Source organism: Apodemus sylvaticus, chromosome 6, assembly GCF_947179515.1.
Source record: "Apodemus sylvaticus chromosome 6, mApoSyl1.1, whole genome shotgun sequence".
NCBI lineage: Eukaryota > Metazoa > Chordata > Mammalia > Rodentia > Muridae > Apodemus > Apodemus sylvaticus.
Genome location: NC_067477.1, coordinates 72446826 through 72470205, shown reverse-complemented (window position 1 = coordinate 72470205; position 23380 = coordinate 72446826). Strand labels below are relative to the sequence as shown.

The window sequence follows — 23380 nt, the reverse complement described above, 5'->3', positions numbered from 1 at the left end:
CCTTGAAAACCTTGAAGCTACAAACTATACTGCAGTCATCCTGGATTTCAAACTAAACGTCAAGTATTGGGATAGCAATCCCTAAGTGTACAAGATACATGAGCCCTGCTATGGAAACGCTGGAAACTTGTGAGGTTTGGAGGGAATCCTGGAAAGATGACGTCACTGGCGCTTCTGCATCGCTAACTCGTGGAGCCTGCAGTTCGCATCTCCCATCAAATCCTATCTTCTTCTTTGATCAAGTCCGTTGATCAGTTCCGCTGGCAGCAGGGTCTTCCTACTCTCTCCATTAGATTTTCGCTCCATTGAGGTCAGACAAAGTTTTCCACTAAACTTGATGAGTTTCTAAAACAGAAAATGAATTGGAACTCTGAGGTATTAGAAAACCGCTAACTAGCCATTTGGTAGCTCCAACACGCTAACCAGAAATTAGTCTCTTTCTCAGCTCTAAGTTTTAACATCCGTATTCTGTGCATGTGGTCTACCTGTTTTAGTTATAATGTTTTTGGATGATAGAGCACTATAGCTGGGTAGAATGTTACGGATCATGGGCTCAAGACGGACTATTGTCAAAAATCGGGACATTTGCAATACAGAGTATTTAATTTATAGCAGAGAAAGAACTTACGACTCCCCAGTGTTCTTCCTTTTTGTCCAGACATATCACTTTTTCCTTTCATGCTTTTTATCCTCACGTTCCTTCATCCCATACGATTCAGTTGCTATGTTCAGAGGGATGCTAATTTGAAGGAGCCATCACCAGGCACCCCCTAGGCTTTTCTCTTCTTTTCCCGTTCAGTTCTACCTCTGACTGCTGAAGTGCAGTGCTTACTGCTCCTCTCCCTTTGCTTGGCTTCACGCTGATGGGAACTTGTGTGTTTATTTTAAAAATCGTTTTGCAACCCTTCACATTCCAGCTCTCAACCCAGCATGCCGTTGCCCAGCAACACTAACTGGGACGCTCCTCGCAGGGGCTGCAGCCAGAGGCTGCCAGCAGCTAACAAGGCCACTGGAAATCATCATCTCACTCGTTCCTGAGTCAATTACCGGAATCCAATGAAGTGTAAGACCTTTAGAGACTTGAGTTGATGGCTTTGCTGCTCTCAGTTCTTTCCTCTGTAGAAAGTATTCCATCAGTGGTTACTCTCGGTCTCAGATTCAATCGCAATTTCTTCTGAAGATCGGCAACATGATCTCGGAAACCATGAATTGTTTCAACACAAGCATACAGAGGTTATCACATCCATGCCTGCCTGACTCGAAATTTAAGGCAGCAACATAAATACATTTCTCTCATAGAGTATTCTTCGTTTACACTCCATGCTAACATCCTTTTAAGAGTTATGGTTCCAAAAAAAAAAAAAAAAAGTGCTTAACCCGAAGACAGGTAAAAGTCTTTAGGTGAGGAGTCTCCAGGCAGGTTCTAGGAGTTTTAGAAGTGATTTGGGCATTTCTATTATACTCAGGGCTTGAACTTGGCTTCTAGACATCTTTATAGACTTTCCCATGTATTACAATAGAAGTGTGAAGATTTATACAGAGGATTCTGGTTTACAGGTTTCGATGGAGGGTGATGGTGTGTATCTGTTCATAGTTTCCTGACAGTGCTGGGATTACTGGGTTTTAGGACAGATTTTGTATTGGAAAAGGTTAAAGGTACAAGACCACTGAAAGTGGTTAGTACTAGGTTACTATGGTGCCATGGACCATGGAATCAGTGGATATAAATATGAAGAAAAACGTTAAAAATCTATTCTGAACCATATCTTGCTCAGTATTTTAGAACCAAGACTTGGGGATAGGGGAAGGTGCTTTTAGGCTAATTTACTGTGCAGAAAATACTGATACTAATAGTAAACGAGTTGGGTTACACAAGTAATTCCCCAAGTAACTACAGTCTAGAGTGATGGGTGATCCTGGTAAGAAAACATTTCATTGCCAAATTAAACTAGATCCACTATTTGGATACCTCAATCTTCTACCCTCCAACTTCTAGAATAGGGAAATATGGGTTAGAGAAGGGGAGGGAGGGTGGTGGGAGGGACTATGTGAGAAGGGACTGGGAGGAGGGGGGCAGTGATCAGGATATAAAGTGAATAAATAAATAAATTAATGGGAAAATGTATAAGCACAAGTCAAAGCCTTAAAACTCAGCTACTCATTATGATTCTACTTATTGTTTCCAAATCAAATGTTATGCCAAACTAAATGTACATAAAATAAGGTGGAGCTGGCTTCAGACAATCATCGTCATCATCATCATCATCATCATTACTATTGAGTAGTTTTACTATGTAGCCCAAGTTGGCTTAAAACATCTCTGGCTTATAAGTGCTGAGATGGCAGGAATGTGCCACTGACATACTTATTATAATATATTATGTTTAACAAGAGTAATTGAACCCAAAGTTAGATCTTTTCTGAGATTCTGTTTAAAAGTAACATAAGCAAAGAAGATTGTTTTTGGATCAGAATCACCAGGAGAAGACAGACCGTGGCCATTGTGAAGGCTGAGGAGCCTTGATTTGGGAAAGCGGTGATGGTTGAATCACTCGACCAGTGTGCTGAAATAGAGATTTCTGGTCAGAGCATTAGGCTTTAACTAAAAGAACTCAAGCCCTCTAATCCTGCATACTTTCTATGACTGGAAGAACCCAAGAATATTCTGAATAATTGCTCAGTGTATTAGGATAATCTAGGGCAATATAAGTGCTAGTTACGATACATTTTATTTTTCTTAAATTATTGTCAATGTTTTTGGACTATTCTCTCTTGTTATGTGGATAGAGGCAAAAATCAAATAACTACCCACGTTTGACCCTTTACTCAGATGTCTACAGTGCATGTAGAAGGCATACTTTCAGTTCAACTAGGTTGAGCTCAATTTTCAATTTTTATTCAAATATTACACGTGTTTTTATTATTGTGGGGGACAAATAAACAACCAATTATGGAGAATTACAATATCAACTATCCTGATAAAAGTTCTGACCACTTTCTCAAATGGCCCTTTATTAGAGAAAATCTTACCTCTAACCTCATTGAACTTGCATTCCTGATAACTGAGTCCTTTCTTAGTGGGACTGACTTCCCTATCTTACCTCACTTGATTAGGAAGTATTGATGTTTATAAAACATAAAAACTCACTCTACCGGTGGATGTTTTTTCAAATCATCACATAGGACAGGCTCACAATTGTCAATTTCCCTTTTAAGGAAGACAATGAAAGGCGGCTCTTCTAAAAATTAAACATAGTTCCAGAATTTTAAATTGAGGTCATTTTAAATGTTACCCCCCATAGGGGTTCTGACCTACAAAACTCAATTCACTTTGTCAACTGTGGCTGCGCTCCTGGCACCCAGACAGCACTTTGAAGCACTTCTCTGGCTGGTCCCAGCACCTCTCTTGCGTCCTGTTCTGTCTGACAGTGGTGTTAATATGTTGACAAATCAATCTATTCATTAATATTCAGCAGGCTGATGGGATCTGCATGCCTCATAAACTGTTACCACACAGCTTAATTAGTAAGATGGCAATTGCCTTTCTTTTGTTTCTCATACCATTGGATGTCTCGATCTTATCTAGCCAAAACTTATATTCGTGAGCTTACTTTTTTTGTTTTGAACAAAATGTTGTGAAAGAAGGACCTCAGCTGGTTCCATTTCATGGAAAAGCACTATTTATGAACTGCTTAGCATTCTGGAACACTGTTGGGTTCTGAAAGCTTCCCATGTGCTAATGGTACTCAGCTTTTATTTGGCTTTTCTTTGTATTTGTACTGGCTGTATTTTCCAATTTTGGGGGGGAAAACATACTTGCAGCCAATTTTATTTGAACTTACCAAGTTGAAAGGCAAAAACTACTTTAAAATAAAATGTGAATGTTTTTATACATTTAGTGGTATCTTACAGCTATTGGATACTTTGAAGTACCACATAGTCTACAGCATACAGCTGGCAACTGAACTCAACTGGGAGGATGCTTTAGAACCCTGCCAATCAGAGGGAAAAGGAGGCATGAATATACAGTTGACGCTGGTAGGGCTCACCAGTGGGAGAAAACTGTTGTCACCAAACCATCCCGATTTGATAACTTACTGATTTGCACCGAGGACAAGATTTGAAATCAGTGCAAGGGTATTCACATTCTCTCCCTCATATTTATATAATGTGGCATGTCAAGCCTTTCTCCTTGATCAGAATTTTTAATAATGCCACCTAGCCATGTGACTCTAGGTCTCAGCAATAACAACATTGCAGGTGGCCTGGGAATAGGTGCTCTTCCAGACTTCACCTGTGAACACAGAAAATGATCTTCTGACTGCAGGGGTCAGGGTCTCCTTGTGAGACAATTTCCCAGGCTGCCTCTGTGTTGATTACTGCCTTTTCGCCTCCCTAATGGCATATGAGGGAGTATCAAAACTCAGAAGAAAAAAAAAAAAAACCTAATCTCTTCCCTGCCCATTACTAACCTTTCTCAAATGTAATGCACATCTCTAATTGAGCACATCAATTCAATGATGGCAATGTACTGTTACTCGAACAAATGCTTTCAAATTCCTCACTGCAAGGATGTCCCTATTCATTTAATGAGGCAACTCACACTGAAGCAGACTGCATGTCTCTTTATGAGTCTTCCAGCCCTCAGGGTCTGGTTATTTATATCATGTTTTCCAATAATAACTCTGGCAAAGCAAAATCTAGAAAACCAAGCCCTACAGATAAAGGAGCCATATAGCCTGTGCTATGATTTGGAACAAATGAAAGGATAAGGGAGAAAAAATTCCATTGAGATTCCACTGGAACTTCTCCTTTGTGTGGGCATGACAGACATACAGTCATGGTGTGGTCTCATTTACTCAGTCACTATGACATTGTCATAACAGAGAAGAATATGAAAGCCAACACCATGATGCTGAGTGATATTTTATTAAAATACTATATATAGTTTATTTAAAAATTTGACAACTTTTATACCATTTATGGCAGAATTATATTTATACAAATAAAAAAAACCAAAAACAACAACAACAACAACAACAAAACCCACCTAGCCCTTAATTCATTTTTCAAACCTTATTTTGGTCCATGAAGTTCTGTTTGTTTATTTTTGTTTGTGATTACTTTGAAAGTTATCACACATGCCAACAAAAAAAAATTCAGGTTCATAAGGAAAATTAAAACACAAAATAAAACTCCATCTTCTCACTACTTAGAAAAGATCTATTTTTTCTACCTTTCTACCGGTTTCCTGTAAACATCTACATGAAAGCATGGTGACATATTTCTAAAGTTTTATTCATTTATTATTTTATGTATTTTTCTGGCATATATATATATATATATATATATATATGAACTATGTATCTGCCTCATACTCAGAGGCTCAAAGACTACATCAGAACTCTTGGAAAGTAAGTTGCAGACCTTAGTGAGATGCCACATGAGGGTTAGGAACTGAATGCAGGATCAAGGTAAGATTAATCTTAAGCTCTGAGCCATCCATCTTTCCATCCTCCCAAATTTTGATTGTACTCATTTTCCCTGACTCTAGTCCTGTACTTTTCAAAGTTTGGTCCATGATGAGATAAATTCAGAAGAGCAGACTGATTGTCTTCAGAAACTGCTGCAGCAATTTTATACTGTTGTAGAGGAATTTTAATCTAGCAACATGGTTACTTTGGCAATGAATCCCATCCAAAGACCTTCTGAGTGTGTATGATCCAGCAGAATGACACCCCTTTAATCCTTCTGGCCTGAATACAGACATTCCCTTAGAACACACCTTTAGTCAGAAACAGAGCAGGTAAGGTGACTTTGTAGAAGAAAGTAGCATGTTTGAAAGTGACAAACATTAAAAGAGCAACATGACAAAGGAAAGATTTGAGAGAATGAATCAAGAATAGGATATGCACAACTCTCAAGACAACAAACCGGAAAGGGAGGCTGCTAATGAGCAGCACAGCCTGAGGCAGAAGGGGAGAGCAGTAGTTCAGTTGCATTCAGTTGAGTTCATTTGTGGGTTTTGTTCTGTTTGTGCAGTGCCTGCAGTACAAGTCAGCAGAGGCAGCAGAAGCCAAAGAATAAGAAGGAACAAAAAAATTAGAACTAACTGACAAGAGTTAGTTTGAGGCCAAGCAGAACAATTCAATTAGAAGGCAAGAGAAGCCATGTTGAATCAGTCATTTAGGAGAGGAGTTTTGAGTCAGAACACTTGAGTTGAACCAGCCAGCCAGAGTTCAGAATGAACTAGAAAGGGTGAGCTGACTCAGCAATAAGCCCTCAACAAGATGACAATTATATCTGGTGAAAATGCTACATAGCATAACCTTGTCTCAACAAGTGCAACCACAAGAAAAGACTCATATCATTTCATATCATTTCAGCTTTCTTGACATTGTCTTGTCCCAATCAATTTACTTATTAAATTAATTGAACTGGGCACCTTTGTCATTTAGAACAAGCTATGTACAAATTATGGTACAGGTGAATTCTAACATAGACAACTATAATAACTATTGACATTTTGTGAAACATTAATTTTGAATTCCCTTTTTATAGCATTCAATGTGTGTGTAGGTGTATGTATGGGGTGTGTGTGGGGGGGTATGTGTGTGGGGTGTGTGTGGGTGTGTGTAATGTGTGTGTGGTGTGTGTTGTGTGTGTGGTGTGTGTGGGGTGTGTAGGGTGTGTGTGTGTGGTGGGGGAAGAGTGTGGGCATGTGCCAAAAAGTGTATATGAAAGTCTGAGGACAAGTCTTTACCATCTGGGTCCTGGGGATTGAATTCTGTTCGTTAGGTTTGATAAGTGTATTTACCCCTGAGCAGCTTCAGTAGCCCTATTTTAAATTCTTTATCTTTGATTAAACTATATATTAAATCACACACACACACACACACACACACACACACACACACACCACTACACATATGTGCTGAGGCAGCATCTTATAGGTCTCTCAGGTTGGGCCTCATCCACCTCCTATAGTCTATTCTCAGTAGCACAAAAGTTCCACTCTTCACATTGTTTTGCATGATTATAATTAAGACATCCTTAATTTAAAGGTTATCTATAGTCATCAATGAATAGCAATATGTGAATAATTTATATACATTTGCTATTACTTGTTAAAATCTAGGTAGTAACTTTGTGTCCAAGCAGCCTACTGGCCACAACCCTTCCACTCTAGACTCATGCCAAGGATAATTTAAGCATTATGGTGATGATGATTCTTTTTCTCCACATTTCCTGAACTGCTTAAAATCATGTCATGTGCATCAGCTTCATTTCCCTGCACATCTTTTTGTGTTGCCCTAGATTTTTATATTTCTTCCCTTTTGAAAAGCCATCCCAGCATCCCAATGTTTTTTCTTTTCTATTCATACTCTACAAGTGTGTGTATGTGTGTGTGTGTGTGTGTACGTGTGTGTGCGTGTGTGCAAAATATTATTTTGTGTCACAGTAAATGCCTGAGAGAAATTATGTGGCTTTGAAAAGATCCTAGGAACAACAAAGGGGACTTGTAATTTTTGTTCAGTACTTTTCAGAAGATCACCACCTGCCTAGTGTTCGGAGGATGATAACTGTACACCAGCAACTTTTTTTTAAATGGAACTATGAAACATTTACTTATTTTATTCTTTTCTTAGAATTATTTCTGTGATTAATACTATGAAACAATTCCTTGGTTTGCTTTTGCATAATATAATGGGCTTTTTTATCTCATCTGTATGGGTCTGGGTCCTGCACTCTGATCTTATAGACTGCCTCATTAATTGTCTGGGTTCCCTTGATGAAGTGTTGAGCATTTGAATTATGAGCTTCTTTCATTACAGCCAGAGGATGATAAATAGAGATAAGGCGACTCACACTCATTTTAATCTAGCTCCTCTCACTATTCCCATGCCAAACTGGAAAGTGTCAGACCACCTAGAACTAGACCATAAAAAGCTAGACTCTTGTGTCTTACAAACACTCCTGCTTTTACTATTTGCTAGTTTTCTTACTTCTTTCTTTCTTTTTCTCCAAATTCAGCCACCACGGCACTATTTATTGAGTTATAGGCTGAGTCTCACTTGCAGTATTCTGATTATCTTAGCAATATCAGGGATCATTCTAACGATATACCAGGTGTGACAAACACAGAGATTCTGTGTCTGCTCTGCTGTGAACTTCTAAAAATATAATGGAAGGAGGGACATAAAATTGTACCTTTGTATGGACATTTAGAAGTTATTTAAGTGACAGTGAGCTTCTCTTTCCATAGGATGAATTAAACTTAGCAAATGATCATTGAAAAATAGTTCATGGGCCCTGGTCACTCCAAGAGAGAACTTAAAGTAATAGGGTGGACATGCTTAGCTCTTACCATAAGCCGGACTGAGCTCAAACAGGAGCTGATAGTGAGGTGTCTAATTGCCATTGTAGTGATGGATACACTGGTTAATGATAAGGACAACTCAGCCAGGAGAAGTGATGAGATGGAACATAGCACCATGAGTACTATGCTTTAAAATGAGTGAACATGATAAACTCTCTTCCTGTTGGGAAACTTTCTCCTCTGTACAGTGGCTTTTCACCATGATTCATTCTGTACATGAGCTTCTTTTGTACATGATACATGTACTTAGTTACATTCACATAAGTCATATAACTTTTTATGTATCTATGTGTGTGGTATCTGTGTGTGCAAGTATGTTCACATGTGAACATCCATTGGAGGTCTAAGGTTGAAGTCAGGAATCGTCCATGGTTTCTCTCGACCTTATTCACTGATTCAGGGTTTCTCACTTAAGCCAAGAACTCACTTAGATGACTAGTCTAGCTGGCCAGTTTGTTTGGGAGATCTATTTCTGCCTTCAGAGTTGTGGAAATACTGATGGGCCACCAAGCAGAACTGCACTTCTCACATTTACATGATAATAATTCTCCACTGAAACATCATACCAGCCTCAGTAATATTTAACTTCAGGTTTCTATATCACTTTAGCTATGGCCAAATAAATATATTTAATTGTGCTGTCACAAATAAGTATAGTGATAGTATATATATACATACATATACATATATATATATATATATATATATATATATATATATATATACTATCATGTATACCAAGAGATAGGTACATGGACTGGTGATAGATGGGTAGATATGAGATAGATAGTCTGGGAAGAAGCTTTAACAGACAATATAATAAAGGTATTTAAACTACTACACAGTTCTGTCAATCACTGCATTTCTAGTATAACCTCATCTAATATGCACAATATCCAAGGCATCACTTTATATCATCATAATTAGCTAGAAAACTAAGAATTAGAGATAAGTAACTTGACTGAAGTTACGCAATTACACATAGCACTGTCTGTCGACTCAGGTCTTCATTAAACTAGGATACAATTTCCCTGTACATTTAGAGATTTAAATGTTGTGTTGTGTCTCTGGTAGAATAGTTAAAGCACAGTAAAAGTAAATACAGTAGGATAGATAATCTCTTAAATGAATATCAAGAGGCCAGAAGGGTTATAAATAGGAACATCTAGCCAAGGGTAGCAGTTGGCATTTGAAACTGCCAGTACTCACACAAGTTACTTAGCTCTATTCTTGTGTCCCTGTATCTTTAAATTAGAATCAGCAAGAGAATCTACTTCAAGGTTAGGGGATGATGCATGAAGTCATGCATGGGAAGCATGTTCTGTATGTAGCACATGGAAGATTCTATTTAAGTGTTAGTGTTAAGACTTTGTTTCACTTTGTTAACATGTACTGTGCTATTTTCCCATTTTCCAAAGGATCTCTTTTGTTTGTTTTGTTTCCTTTTTATACTTTTTTCTTTTTTTCTGCAGTTGCTTTCTTTCTCTCTTAGTCAACTTTAGCAAATCTGGGGGATGACTGAGTGATTGTTCCAAAGGTATCATGGGACAGGAGCAGAGATAATCAACTAAATGGAGAGAAACTTGAAGCAATCCCACTAAAATCTGGGACTAGGCAAGGCTGCCCCCTCTCTCCATATCTTTTCAATATAGTTCTTGAAGTCCTAGCTAGAGCAATTAGACATCATAAGGAGGTCAAAGGGATACAAATTGGAAAGGAAGAAGTCAAACTATCACTATTTGCAGATGATATGATAGTATACTTAAGTGACCCAAAAAACTCTACCAGAGAACTCCTACAGCTGATAAACAACTTCAGCAAAGTGGCTGGTTACAAAATCAACTCAAGCAAATCTGTATCCTTTCTATACCCAAAGGATAAGCAGACTGAGAAAGAAACTAGGGAAATGACACCCTTCACAATAGCCATGAACAGCATAAAGTATCTTGGGGTGACCCTAACTATACAAAAAGAATGACAAGAACTTCAGATTTCTGAAGAAGGAAGTCGAAGAAGACCTCAGAAAATGGAAAAATCTTCCATGCTCATGGATTGGCAGGATTAATATAGTTAAAATGGCCATCTTGGGTCACTTAGGTAGACTATCATATCATCTGCAAAGAGTGATAGTGTGACTTCTTCCTTTCAAATTTGTATCCTTTTGATATCCTTATGTTGTCTAACTGCCCGAGCTATTACCTCAAGTACAATATTGAAAAGATAAGGAGAGAGGGGGAAGACTAAGTGACCCAAAAAACTCCACTAGAGAACTCCTCCAGCTGATAAAAAACTTCAGCAAAGTGGCAGGTTATAAAATCAACTCAAGCAAATCAGTAGCCTTTCTATACTCAAAAGATAAGCAGGCTGAGAAAGAAATTAGGGAAATGACACCCTTCATAATAGCCACAAACAGTATCAAGTACCTTGGTGTAACTCTGACCAAACAAGTGAAAGATCTGTATGACAAGAACTTCAAGACTCTGAAGAAAGAAATGGAAGAAGACCTCAGAAACTGGAAAAATCTCCCATGCTCATGGATTGGCAGGATTAATATAGTTAAAATGGCCATTTTGCCAAAAGCAATATACAGATTCAACAAAATACCGATCAAAAACCCAATTCAGTTCTTCATAGAGTTAGAAAGAGCAATTCTCAAATTCATCTGGAAAAACAAAAAAGCCAGGATAGCTAAAACTATTCTCAACAACAAAAGAAATTCGGGGGAATCAGTATCCCTGACCTCAAGCAATACTACAGAGCAATAGTGTTAAAAACTGCATGGTATTGGTACAGTGACAGGCAGGCGGATCAATGGAATAGGACTGAAGATCCAGAAATGAACCCATACACCTATGGCCACTTGATTCTCGACAAAGGAGCTAAAAACATCCAATGGATAAAAGATAGCCTTTTCAACAAATGGTGCTGGTTCAACTGGAGGTCAGCATGCAGAAGAATGTGAATTTATCCATCCTTATTTCCTTGTATTAAGCTCAACTCCAAATGGATCAAGGACCCCCACATAAATCCAGACACTCTGAAGCAAATAGAAAAGAAACTGGGGAAGACCCTTGAGGACATGGGCATGGGGGAAAGTTCCTGAACAGAACACCAATAGCATATGCTCTAAGATCAAGAATTGACAAATGGGACCTCATAAAATTACAAAGTTTCTGTAAGGCAAAGGACACTGTCAAAAGGACAAAACATCAACCAACAGATTGGGAAAGGATCTTCACCAATCCTGAATCTGACAGAGGGCTAATATCTAATATATACAAAGAACTCATGAAGGTAGACCACAGAGAACCAAATAACCCTATTAAAAAGTGGGGTACAGAGCTAAACAAAGAATTCTCACGTGAAGAACTTCGGATGGCTGAGAAGCACCTTAAGAAATGTTCAACATCATTAATCATTAGGAAAGTGCAAATCAAAACAACCCTGAGATTACACTTCACACCAGTCAGAATGGCTAAGGTTAAAAACTCAGGAGACAATTATAAATAGGGCTGCTATGAACAAAGTGGAACATGTATCCTTATTACATGCAAAAAATGTGGTATATATACACAATGGAGTACTATTCAGCCATTAGAAACAATGAATTCATGAAATTCTTAGGCAAATGGATGGAGCTGGAGAATATCATACTAAGTGAGGTAACCCAGACTCAAAAGATGAATCATGGTATGCACTCACTTATAAGTGGATATTAACCTAGAAAACTGGAATACCCAAAACATAATCCACACATCAAATGAGGTACAAGAAGAACGAAGGAGTGGCCCCTTGTACTGAAAAGACTCAGTGAAGCAGTATAGAGCAAAATCAGAACAGGGAAGTGGGAAGGGTTGGGTGGGAAAACTGGGGGAGGGAATGGGACTGATGGGACTTTCAGGGAATGGGGGTCCAGAAAAGGGGAAATCATTTGAAATGTAAATAAATAAATTAATTAAAAAAAAAACTCAGGAGACAGCAGGTGTTGGCGAGGATGTGGAGAAAGAGGAACACTCCTCTACTGCTGGTGGGATTGCAAGATGATACAACCACTTTGGAAATCATTCTGGTGGTTCCTCAGAAATCTGGGCATGCCACTTCTGAAGGACCCTGCTAGATGCCTTTAAGATTTTATTTCATTCAGTCTTCATTATTACTTGTCTTAGTTAAGGCTTACCATTGCTATTATGAATCACCATGACCAAAAGCAACTTGGGATGAAGAGTGTTTATTATACTCCCAGTTCCATATATCTTTTCATGATAAAAAACAGTGAAGGCAGGAACCCAAGCAGGGAAGGAACTTGTAGGCAGGAGCTGACACAGCGGGCATGGAAGGGTACTACTTACTGTCTTTCTCCCTGTGGTTCAGCCTCTTTTTTTTTTTAAATAGAACCTAGTACTATCTGCTGAGGGACGGCCTGACCTAATGGTCTAAAGGCTAGCCTACTGTCCAGTCTTGTGGATGCATTTTCTCAATTAGTGTTCCTACTTCTCATATGAATCTAGCCTATATTGAGATGAACTTAGCAGCACGTTATCTTATCATGTAGGTAGCAAACATGACCCCATTTTACAGATAAAGTCATGAATCAAAGATGGCAAATAGTGATTGGTGAGTGTCAATCTGAACTGTGTCTCAGATACTGGATTACTGACCTCTCTCGTTTTGCTGTTGTTATCATGACATTGCCTTGCTTCTCACTTCACAGTATCTTGACTTTCAGTGACTGTGATGTGGTTTGAAGTATCACGAGCCTTCTTAGAGGTCTACTAAAGTTGTGTTCAGCATACCAAGTTCTAGTTTTCTTGTATGTTTGTCAGTTTCAATATGCTTTAAATTACTCACTACTAGTCTCACTGAAAAGCCTAATCAGGAAATTGTTTACTTTCAGTGAGACAGTGGGAAAGAATGTCTTTGTGCCACTTCAACTGATACTGTGACACAATTTAAGTTCTTATTTTCTTTACTCAACCATATAAGTTCATTCACAGGCACAGAAATAACTCATTTTCCATGCAGACCTCAGTAAGCAATTAGTACAGCTCCAGAGATCTCCAGCAAGGAAAGTCCGGAGCAGGCACGGGGACAGGAGCCAGTTTTTCCTGAGTTGATGCTCAGCCTTTTCAGTCTTTTCAGAGAACGAGAGTTTCATTTTCCACCTGGGCTGGTATCACTATCACCTGCTCTGGGTGATAGGAAATCTTCTGAGCTTGACCCAGTCACATAAAATGTGCATTTCTTGATCAAATACAGGTGGCTTTTGAATTATTCTAGATAATCCCCTTTACTAAATGTCTCAGATTACCTTTTCCATTCTTCGGTGATGTGTTAGCTCTATATCTCTTTTGAAAATGCTGCTCTGACTAGCTAAATCATAGTGTAAATCATCTGTTCTCTAAATTGTAGATTGTGATTTGAAATTTAGCTGAAAATGCAAGAAAATAAATGACCATCTTTCCAAATGCCTCACTCATTACCCTTGCTATTTTTGTTTCAGAAACCGATTTTTACATTCTATTCTGAAAGGTATTGTGGGTATTTCCTAATTACTGTTTTTTAAACCCATTAATACCTATGTCTTTATCTTCTGTTCCCATTGATAAGAACAAGGTAGTGTCTGGCTGGTGTTAGGGAGGGCAATAGCATAAGGTATTTTACTGTTTTAGAGATATGAAACGTGGGGCTAACCTTGTCTAGCTGGCAATGTTTTCTAACAAGAGACATCTTTGCTGGAAAAGAATTACTATTACACTTGAGGTTTCCTTTCTCTAATTTCTTAATTCCTTAGCCATATGCCACAGATCCATATTCCTTTAAGATATATCCACCTAACTATAACTTACAAGAAATTAAGAGGATGTTAAAGGTTGTTGCTAATGGTAACTACCACTAAAACTCTAGCAATGGAGTTAGCCCTTGCCAATTTAACACCATTAGTATCAAAGGGGCTCATCTGTTTTCAGCAGTTTACCTACACTCTCCCCACATCTATACTAATGCATTCATTAATTAATAGATATCAGTGTGAGGGCTATCTATGCATGTGTCATTTTATATAAATGGTGAATCTGAATACTTACTGTCAACTTTGAACTACCTATCACCCAGAAACTACCAAGAATACAGGGTTAGTGGTCAACCAAGCATCCTCAGACTGCCTGTGAGTTCTGGCCCTGCCACGACTAGCTTAGTGATTTGGGTGCCTGGTATCACTTATTACCCTTAGTTTTTATGATACCTATTTAAAAACAACACCTATTTTATGAGATTTTTAAGGAGAATTAAATGAACTCCAAAGTATATTCACTGAAGAACTACTTATAAAACACTGAGCTAATAATAACCTATGGCCCACCAGCCTCTGCCATTTAATGTATGATTATTCCATTTAGAGAAGACAAGTATGGATTAACAAGAATATAAATTTAAATACTGTAAGACTGCCAAGTCACCCTATTCTAAAGGAATCATCACATATACGTATGTTCTCATATTGAACAACAGCAAAGCCCTAACATTTCTAGGAAGTGGCAAAATAAAATATTCATTCTCCACTGCCACACAAAGTAAGACAGGAGAGAAAGTGCTTAGAATATTAATGGATTCAGTATGATAATAAAAATGTCAATGTCATAACTTGTGTTGGTGAGACTTCAAAAAAAGCATAATTTAAAACCCCAGTAAAGGCTCACTGCTGTCACATTCATGACAATATGCCCAATGGGAACAATTCTTCTTGGCTGTTTCACTTTCTTTTTAGCATAAACGTCCCATTTCTTTACTAGTAAACACACATTTCACCAAAAGACATTTTAGATTTTGATTTTTGTTACTGCTCAACCCACTTTTAAACAATTTTTTGCTTCTACTCCAGTGAGTACAATGACAATTGTACACATTATCATTAATAATTAAAATTCAATTAAAAGCATGACACTGAAGATGGAAGTAAACGCCACCTTTGGAGTGAGGAAATTACCTTCATGAGAAATCTCCTTCCAAGGGTTGGGCGGATACATGAAGGCTGCATTCTGGATCTGATCATGGATATCTTCATCTTCATTGAAAGGGAAGGTGCCACTCAGGCTCACATAGATGATCACCCCCACAGACCACATGTCTAGGGAGCGGTTATAGCCCTTGTTCCTAAGAACCTCTGGAGCCAGGTAGGCTGGGGTACCCACCACTGACCTCCGGAAAGACTTCTCTCCAATGATCCGGGCAAAACCAAAATCACAGAGTTTCACCTGTTGACAGTAAGAATTTGCTAAAACAGTGAGTTTGGATTTACATTAGAACAATTCTGCCAGAGTACAGACATTAACTATTATATATTGTTACATTAATATATATTATATTAATATATATTATATATTATTAAGTATTATATGGACAATAATTGTTCCTGGTAGAAGAAATACTACTTTCTACCTTCTAATTTTGAAGGAACAAAGGATTAATATGGAAATAAAGTATGATCCATTTTGAGAATTGGTCAGCAGGTAAGAAAACATGTTTACTGGTGATCTTATCCCAGAGACTTATTTAAGTGAAGAATGAAGGATAAGTAGAAAGATGACTCAATAAATCTATGGCTATTAAAATTAGCTCCATAGTGGCCAGCAGGCAGGACCTGAAGTTGTTAGCACAGCAAAGCTAGATTTCTGCCCTGGCAAAGTACTGTAGACTTAGGGCCCCTAGAAAAAGCTTTTCCTATCACCATGTATAGGAAAGGGAAGCTTGCCCTGCTCCCCAGCCTCAGAGAGCAGTCAGCGTGCCTGGGATCCTAAGGTATCCTCAGTGACCAGGCCATGCTTTCAACACAGGACAGGGTCCAAACTTGCCCATGCAGCCCAACAGCAGACTGGGAAAGCACAGGTGAGCATTAGCAGAGCAGCTCCATGAGGAGTGACTGACAGTGTGGTCCAGGACCAGAAGGCAGCGAGGGAAGGGAAATGTTCGGGTGAGACTTCACACAATTATGGATTTAAAGGGGAAAAAAGGAGATGGGGAGGGGAAGTTGCATGGAGCCAGCTGTGAAGCTGGTTTTCTGCTGAAGCTGGCTTTATACTTGCCTGAGGGAAAGGGTCGGCTGAAGCCAGCAACACATTTTCTGGCTTGAGGTCACAGTGAACGATGTTTTTAAAATGAAGATGTCGCAAAGCCACTAGTATCTACAAAGAAGAGAATCATCTAAATAACTTCATTTTATGATATTACTAATTCACTTCAGAATATATAGCTAATTTCAAGATATTACTGAAATGAAATACAACAAAAACTTGAAATACTAAGAAACCCCAGTGATGATCATTTGCGCCTATTTATGTTCAAGACCCTCAACTTGTCTACAGTTAACATAGCAGGTTGCTAGGGAAAAATCCATGGAAGAAGTGGCATACTCTCTCATGGTATTATACAGCATCAAACACAGGTGCAAACAAAGAAACTCACCACAAGGTGCAGACACAGTGCCTTAAATATCTACATTGAATTAGGTCTAAGCCACGGTACTATTAAAAATGCGAGACTAGATTTAATGGTTACATCAACTTAAATGCTACGAATTTTGTATGCTGGACTCTGAAGGACAAAGATGTAAGTAAGAAGATATACTTCAGCCTTGCAATCTTTGCTAGTGTAGCTTAGATCAGAAACTGAGACCAACCAACAAGGCTAGAGAGCTGCAGTTAAACAGTGCTAACAGCTGATATCGAACGCTTTCTTTTCCTGTCTCTAATTGATTTCTTACCTGAGTAATTAAAAACTTCGTTATGTGTTCTGGCAACCTGCCCTTTTCACTTGACAAGATCATCTCCAGCATGTCTCCATGGAGTTTTTCCATAACAACAAACACTCTTTCAGGCGTCTCAAACATACACTCCAAATTTACAACACCAGGGTGATGAAGGTTCTATTAAAGATAAATAAAGCACTTGAAGAAAATGAGGTTTTTGACACTGTTTGGCAAGCTCACTGATTACATGAAACAGTTGAAGCTTAAAGCTTGGAGAAACCAACACTTAAGATTCTTAGCACCTCTAAATTCCACATGTGCCGCCTTATAGTTTAGAAATTCTAATGTTTCCAAAAAATGTATCTTTATTTTCTATGCATATTGAAGTTATTTCTATACTGACAAAAAAACCTAAGTTCTAGTATGGTGAATCGCTAATTAGGTTTTAATTAGAATACCATATTGAGATATGTATAATTTCTTAGGATCATCTCCAATATTAAGAATATAGTCTTAAAAAGCATACTAGGGCTCATCTACATAATTTACATTAAATGCAGAAGAGATAAATTCATACATGGAGTACACATGACAGACTGAAGGGGCATCTCAGGCAGAATCTGCCCAAGGTGTTCGGCCCCACAGGCTGTTGTAGGTGGCAGAAGTTGTTGCATAGTGAAGATCACTGTGAATAGGTGAACTACTATCACTGAGCCCCTGGTTGGTCAGGACAACACACTATGCAGAGATATTTCATTGCTTAACCATATGACAAATGTTGGCACAACAGAGCAGTGGCTAACCATGGAAGGCTACATTGTGCCTGATATGCTTGCTGTCACTTATAATTCCTCTGAGTATTATATTATTCCTTCTTTGATATTTAAATTACAGTGATGTTCTGGCTGAACAATAGCCTTTAGTTAATTGACTTTTATGTGTTTTTGTAAAAAAACAACAAAATCCTAACAGCACAATGCAATGGCATATTTTATCTGTATTTCAATGAGAAACAATCATGAACAAAATTAACAACTCTACCACCACAGGAAAAAAATGTGCACAGAAGAAGCCACAAGATGGTTGTGCTGAATTTTGGATTCTCCACCAAGAAGTCGCCAAGTGGACCATCCTATCTAAGCATATAATTGTTTTCTCTATTTGATCTAACTATGCATTTCTGCAGTGTTTTGGGAAACCTGGGTTCCTTAAGCCTGTGTCTGGGTGAGGAACAGGTACAATGAAAAATAAAAGAAAGACAAACAGAGGTACACTCTGCTACCTAAGTGATCCTACTGTCTGTATCAATCTGTAAGCATCCCTACCTATGCTGCTTAAGGTATACAAGTTCTTAGTGGTGTAAATAACCCTCCACTAATAGGTTCTTTTCTTCCTTTCCCTATTTCAAACCGTGGCTTTAACAGCCCCATGTTAAAGGGGCGAGGCTTAGTATATGTAATATAGATTTGAGAGATTCCCAAAATGTTTTAGGCCAAAAATATGGAACATATTACGAAGGTTTTTCTGTCATCTGCTTTGTGGCATGTTCACTGCAAACTCAGAAGGACCCTAAATATGGCCACTATTAAGTATTTTTATAAAACAGACTAGGGGATTTTTTTTTTTTTTTTTTTTGCTATTTCTCCACACAGGACACTATGTATAGATAAATATACAGATTTCAAAAGAAGCAGCCTAATCAAGGCAGTATCCAAGTAAAGGCCATCCATATCCAACAAGACAAGACATTTTAGAAATGTAACCTTGTTTCCACTGCCCTTAGCTTTCATTTTACAATAGCCTACTGCTGTATTGCATTCCTAAAGAATGCATTAAGTGAGAGCTGAAAACTCTTCCCCCAAGTCAAGACTTTGTTCTAAACAACTGAGGACAGGGTCTTACCCTGCATCCTAGTCAGGCTTAGACTTGTCTATGTAACTCTGGATGGCTCTGCAGTCATAAAAATCCTCTTGCCGCAATCTCCTTAGTACTAGGATTATAGGTGTCCATGCCCAGTTATTTTTCCTAGATCATTTATAATGTATTGTTGAGACAAGGTCATCCTCATGGATTGATTTTACTATGGTCCCACAAAGCTAAATGATCAAATCTTTTATGCATGATAAAAAATTTACATATAAAAGAGCAGGACTATCTTTTTTACCCAAGGTCCTATATTATATTATTTGAAATATTTATTTAGCCTGGAGAATAGATTATTTAAAAACTATAAATAGGAAAAAAATCAATCTTTTATCTATCTCCCTGTATAATCAATGCCACACGTGTAATTTTTAATTATGGAGCACGTGGTAATTAATACTAGATACATTCCAACCAAGTCCAAGTGACTTAATCAGTTATTTTTTAATATAAACATGAATAGATCTAGAAAGTCTTCTTCTTGATGTCCCAGGTAATTGACTTTGAAAACCAACTGAACATTGTGATGGCAAAGTACAGTAGCCTACAGGAAGAGTCCTTGCTAACTTCTGATGTTGGCAGCAGGAAATCAGAGCATGCATTTCACAGCGGAGCAACATTCTGCAGGACTCTGACCATCTGTTTGTTGGATTTCAGTAATTTAATTTTCAGGAAATGAAACATTTGGTCAAGCCCCGGAAAAATGGTGCACTTTCACACATTGCAGACTATGACATCTCTATGGAGAGAATGTAAGGGGTTTCAAAAGCTGGGAGGAAATGCCATGTGAAGATAAGACAAGAATCTCTTTAACCTAAGGCTCTTAGAAAGATATGTGCAATGAAAGGATTCTCATTCCTAGAAGCAAGTATCTTATTAGGAAGTGAATTAACTCAGCTGCACTTTTGGTTTCCACGTGTGTGCTACGATGTTTCATATACATTTGCTTGCATAGTGCTACATCAGCACTTCTTTAATGCTAACAGAGTTGCTTTTTTATAACCAGAGTATTTATTGTTGATATTACATTGTGATAAGCTATCACTGCCATATTGTCACCTTCTTTATTCTACACTATTCTATTCAAATACATAAGGAGCAAGAAATAAGAGAATAAAGGAAATTAGAGTCAACCTAGCATTCAACATTTTAGGAGCAGAGCATTTCTGTGAGGGTTTCTGACTATTTCATCAGAAAGCTATACGATTCAGTCCATACTGAAGGAGGATACTGAAGCTTGACGAGCTCAGATAAAGAATTCAGAGCAGCATGATGACCCACAGGAGGGATAGCCCACTGCATAGGAGACTGGAGCTGGAGGTGCCCTTGATAAAGGTATAAGACAATGCTTCTGCCTCTTCTCAGCATTGAGAAAATCACAGCATTCTATCCATTTTCTAAGTACAGTCACTTACAATTTCTGCTCTGCTTAGTGGTCCTAGAAGTCATAATCACCTAATGCTGTATGAAAAGGAAATAGTTTATAATGCTTTGAAAGATTTGGAGAAGTGATTTTGTAGGTGAAAATATGAAATGCTGGTTAAAAAATGGTATCCTCATTGGTCTGAAGTTCTCTTGATTTTCAGAAATTTATAACAAACCATCTGTCTTTTGGAATATATATTCACTGAAAAAATTCCAGCAATGAACCAGTGTCTCTCCATCCAAATTTGCCATCTTTATCTTCTTTTGGTATCCAATGAGTTCCTGAGGCCCAATAGTTGAGGGTCACTATAAAAACAGACTCGTTTCTCTCTCTGAATCATATACTGTACTTTACAACTGAGGGCCCACTCCTCTCTCATTGAACCCCCTCACCTTTGTCCTTAGCATTGTACCTAGGTTTTACTCTTACATATTTCCTTAATCTATTGCTGTGCTTACCGCTTAATGGATCTTGCTTTGGGATTGTTTTCCTTCAAGGTAATCATTAAAAGAGAGGCACTATGATTTTCCCAACTTGTAGACCGGTGGTGATTCTGGTCTATAAGTTGGTCAACACTAGCTTTATGAATATATGCCTCCTTTCATCAAAGCATAGGAAACCCATCAGTCCCTGTGAATTTTCATCCTCCAGCTCAAACGCTTCTCTTTAAGCATTTGCTTTTCTTTCCCCTACCACCCTTCCCTGTCTATACACTAACATTTTCTTTCTCCTGCTTACAGATCCTCTTTCTCCTCACATACCTATTATTCCTTCAGCCTGAACAAGACAATTGGTTTGGTACAAACTCCGTTGTTGAAAAGCTTTTATCCACTCTTGTTTTTAAGTTGGATCCCTCTCCATTTTCAGAAACTTTGGTACAATCTTTTTTCATAACATTTATATTACATTGTGTTTGACTTCATTTCTCTACCAATAAGACAGCAATCTCCTTAGTGTCCATACTTAATCAACTGAATTCTCTGCCTAGCATCTGGGATATATTAGATATTCAATGAAAATTTATTAAATGTTATGGAAAGATGAACTTCTATACTACCTGACTTTATTATTGTTTGAATAATATTGAATAACAGTGAATGGATTTTCATTGTGATTTCACTGAACTGTTGGTAAGCAGCCTCTGGATTCACATGACCAAATACCAACTAATACTTTTTATAAATTGCAAAACTAATTATATAGAGTAAAATATCAGAAATGCTACTGCCAAGATGTATTCCAAATAATTTTCCTATAGCAAGGATATGAAGAAGCTAGTATCATTTACTTTCTAGGGGTCAGTCCTCAAAATATGGCAGTTTTGACACCTGTTTGAAGAATTTCATCAACTTTCTTAGGAACAAACCCATGTTTCCCTCTCATCTAGACAATGTATACTTGACCCATGTCTTTTTTTTCATGAGTAGTTTTCATTTCACATTAGTTTTAAAAGGCACTAGAAAAGTGGTCAGAAAGAGACCAGCAAGGCAGTCTCAGCTGAAGAGCTGAAGATTACTTCTATGAAATCCCTTCCCATCATAGGCATTCTTTCTAACATGATTCATAATTTCATTATCTTCCTGCTGATGAAGGTGAAAAAAAAGCAGGCTATTTGTACAGGCTAAAGTACTAATTGTTGGTACTCGCTTACATTAGGAAGCAGTTTCAACTCCCTTCCTTTGGTTGGGTTTGCTTTAACTTGAAACAGGCAATGTTCCAAGCGCAGCTTCAGGGCCAGAAGCACCATTTCTGGAGCAGGTTCTATGGAGGCAGTCCCCACAAATTTGGAATTCTGACACTGTACAAAGAAGTGGGCATTAATGTCTTCCTTAATTCCCTGACTGAACATTGATGTTGCAAAGGATATTGTACCCTTTGACCTGGCAAAAGCATGCACTGGGGGAGTAACAAATGCCACAATCTTGCCCTTCATCTTCACCATCTCCCTCCCCATCATTTTCCTTGCTGCTAGCACATATTAAAAGCACCACAAACTATTACCTCATAATTCTGTGGGTCAGACATCTTATGAGCCCATCTATTTTCTCTCATATGTTTTCCCTGTGTAGAAATTGAGTTGTTAGCACACTGTTCTCCTCTGTTGGGTCTCTGAGGGACAACCTGCCTCCTAGTTTATTCTGGTTGTTGACTAAGTGCTTGAAAAGTGACAATACCCATTCCCTTAGTGGCTTTAGGCCAGGAGGCTCTGAGCTCCCTGGACTGCTCAACTTCTTCAGCTCTGGTCTTGCCTTACTCATTATATGTTGAATTTTCACATTTGAAAAACTCCCAGCAGTACTTTGGTCCCTCCTCTGCTTCCAGTTAGAGACAACCCTTTACCTTTAAGGATTTATGTGCTGGCTTAGGCTAACCTGACTAACTAACATAAGCTTACCATTTTATTTCATTCTCTCTATATTAGGTACTTTTCTATCGCTGTGATAAAACACGATCACTTAACTCACAGAAAGAAGGGTTTATTTTAGGCTTACAGTTTTAATGAATGACATAAGAGCACCCCCACAGCAGGGAAGGATGACAGTAGGCAGACAAGGTACTCAAAGCAGCACCTCTCATCTCAAACAACAAACAGGAAGCAGAGAAAGAAAACTGAAATGGCATGTGTCCTTAAACTTTCTTTTTTGATAATTGCTCTTTCTAACTCTGTGAAGAATTGAGTTGGGATTTTGATGGGTATTGCATTGAATCTGTATAGTGCTTTAGGCAAAATGGCCATTTTAACTATATTGATTCTACCGATCCATGAACATGGGAGGTTTTCCCATTTTTTGAGGTCTTCTTCCATTTCCTTCTTCAGAGTCTTGAAGTTCTTGCCATACAGATCTTTCGCATGTTTGGTAAGAGTCACCCCAAGATACTTTATACTGTTTGTGGCTATTGTGAAGGGGGT

At 38.2% G+C, this 23380-nt stretch overlaps 1 protein-coding gene across 3 annotated transcripts in view; it reads right to left on the bottom strand.

Annotated features, from left to right (window-relative positions):
- The window catches only part of Prkd1 (protein kinase D1), a 316195-nt gene that overhangs the window by 11085 nt on the left and 281730 nt on the right, over nucleotides 1-23380 (bottom strand). For all 3 annotated transcript variants that reach the window (XM_052185895.1, XM_052185897.1, XM_052185898.1), the window contains 3 exons: nucleotides 17136-17297; nucleotides 16459-16557; nucleotides 15363-15630 (listed from right to left, as the gene is read on the bottom strand). In XM_052185895.1, the coding sequence (XP_052041855.1) occupies nucleotides 15363-15630; nucleotides 16459-16557; nucleotides 17136-17297 (529 nt within the window). The remainder of the gene's footprint in view (nucleotides 1-15362; nucleotides 15631-16458; nucleotides 16558-17135; nucleotides 17298-23380) is intronic.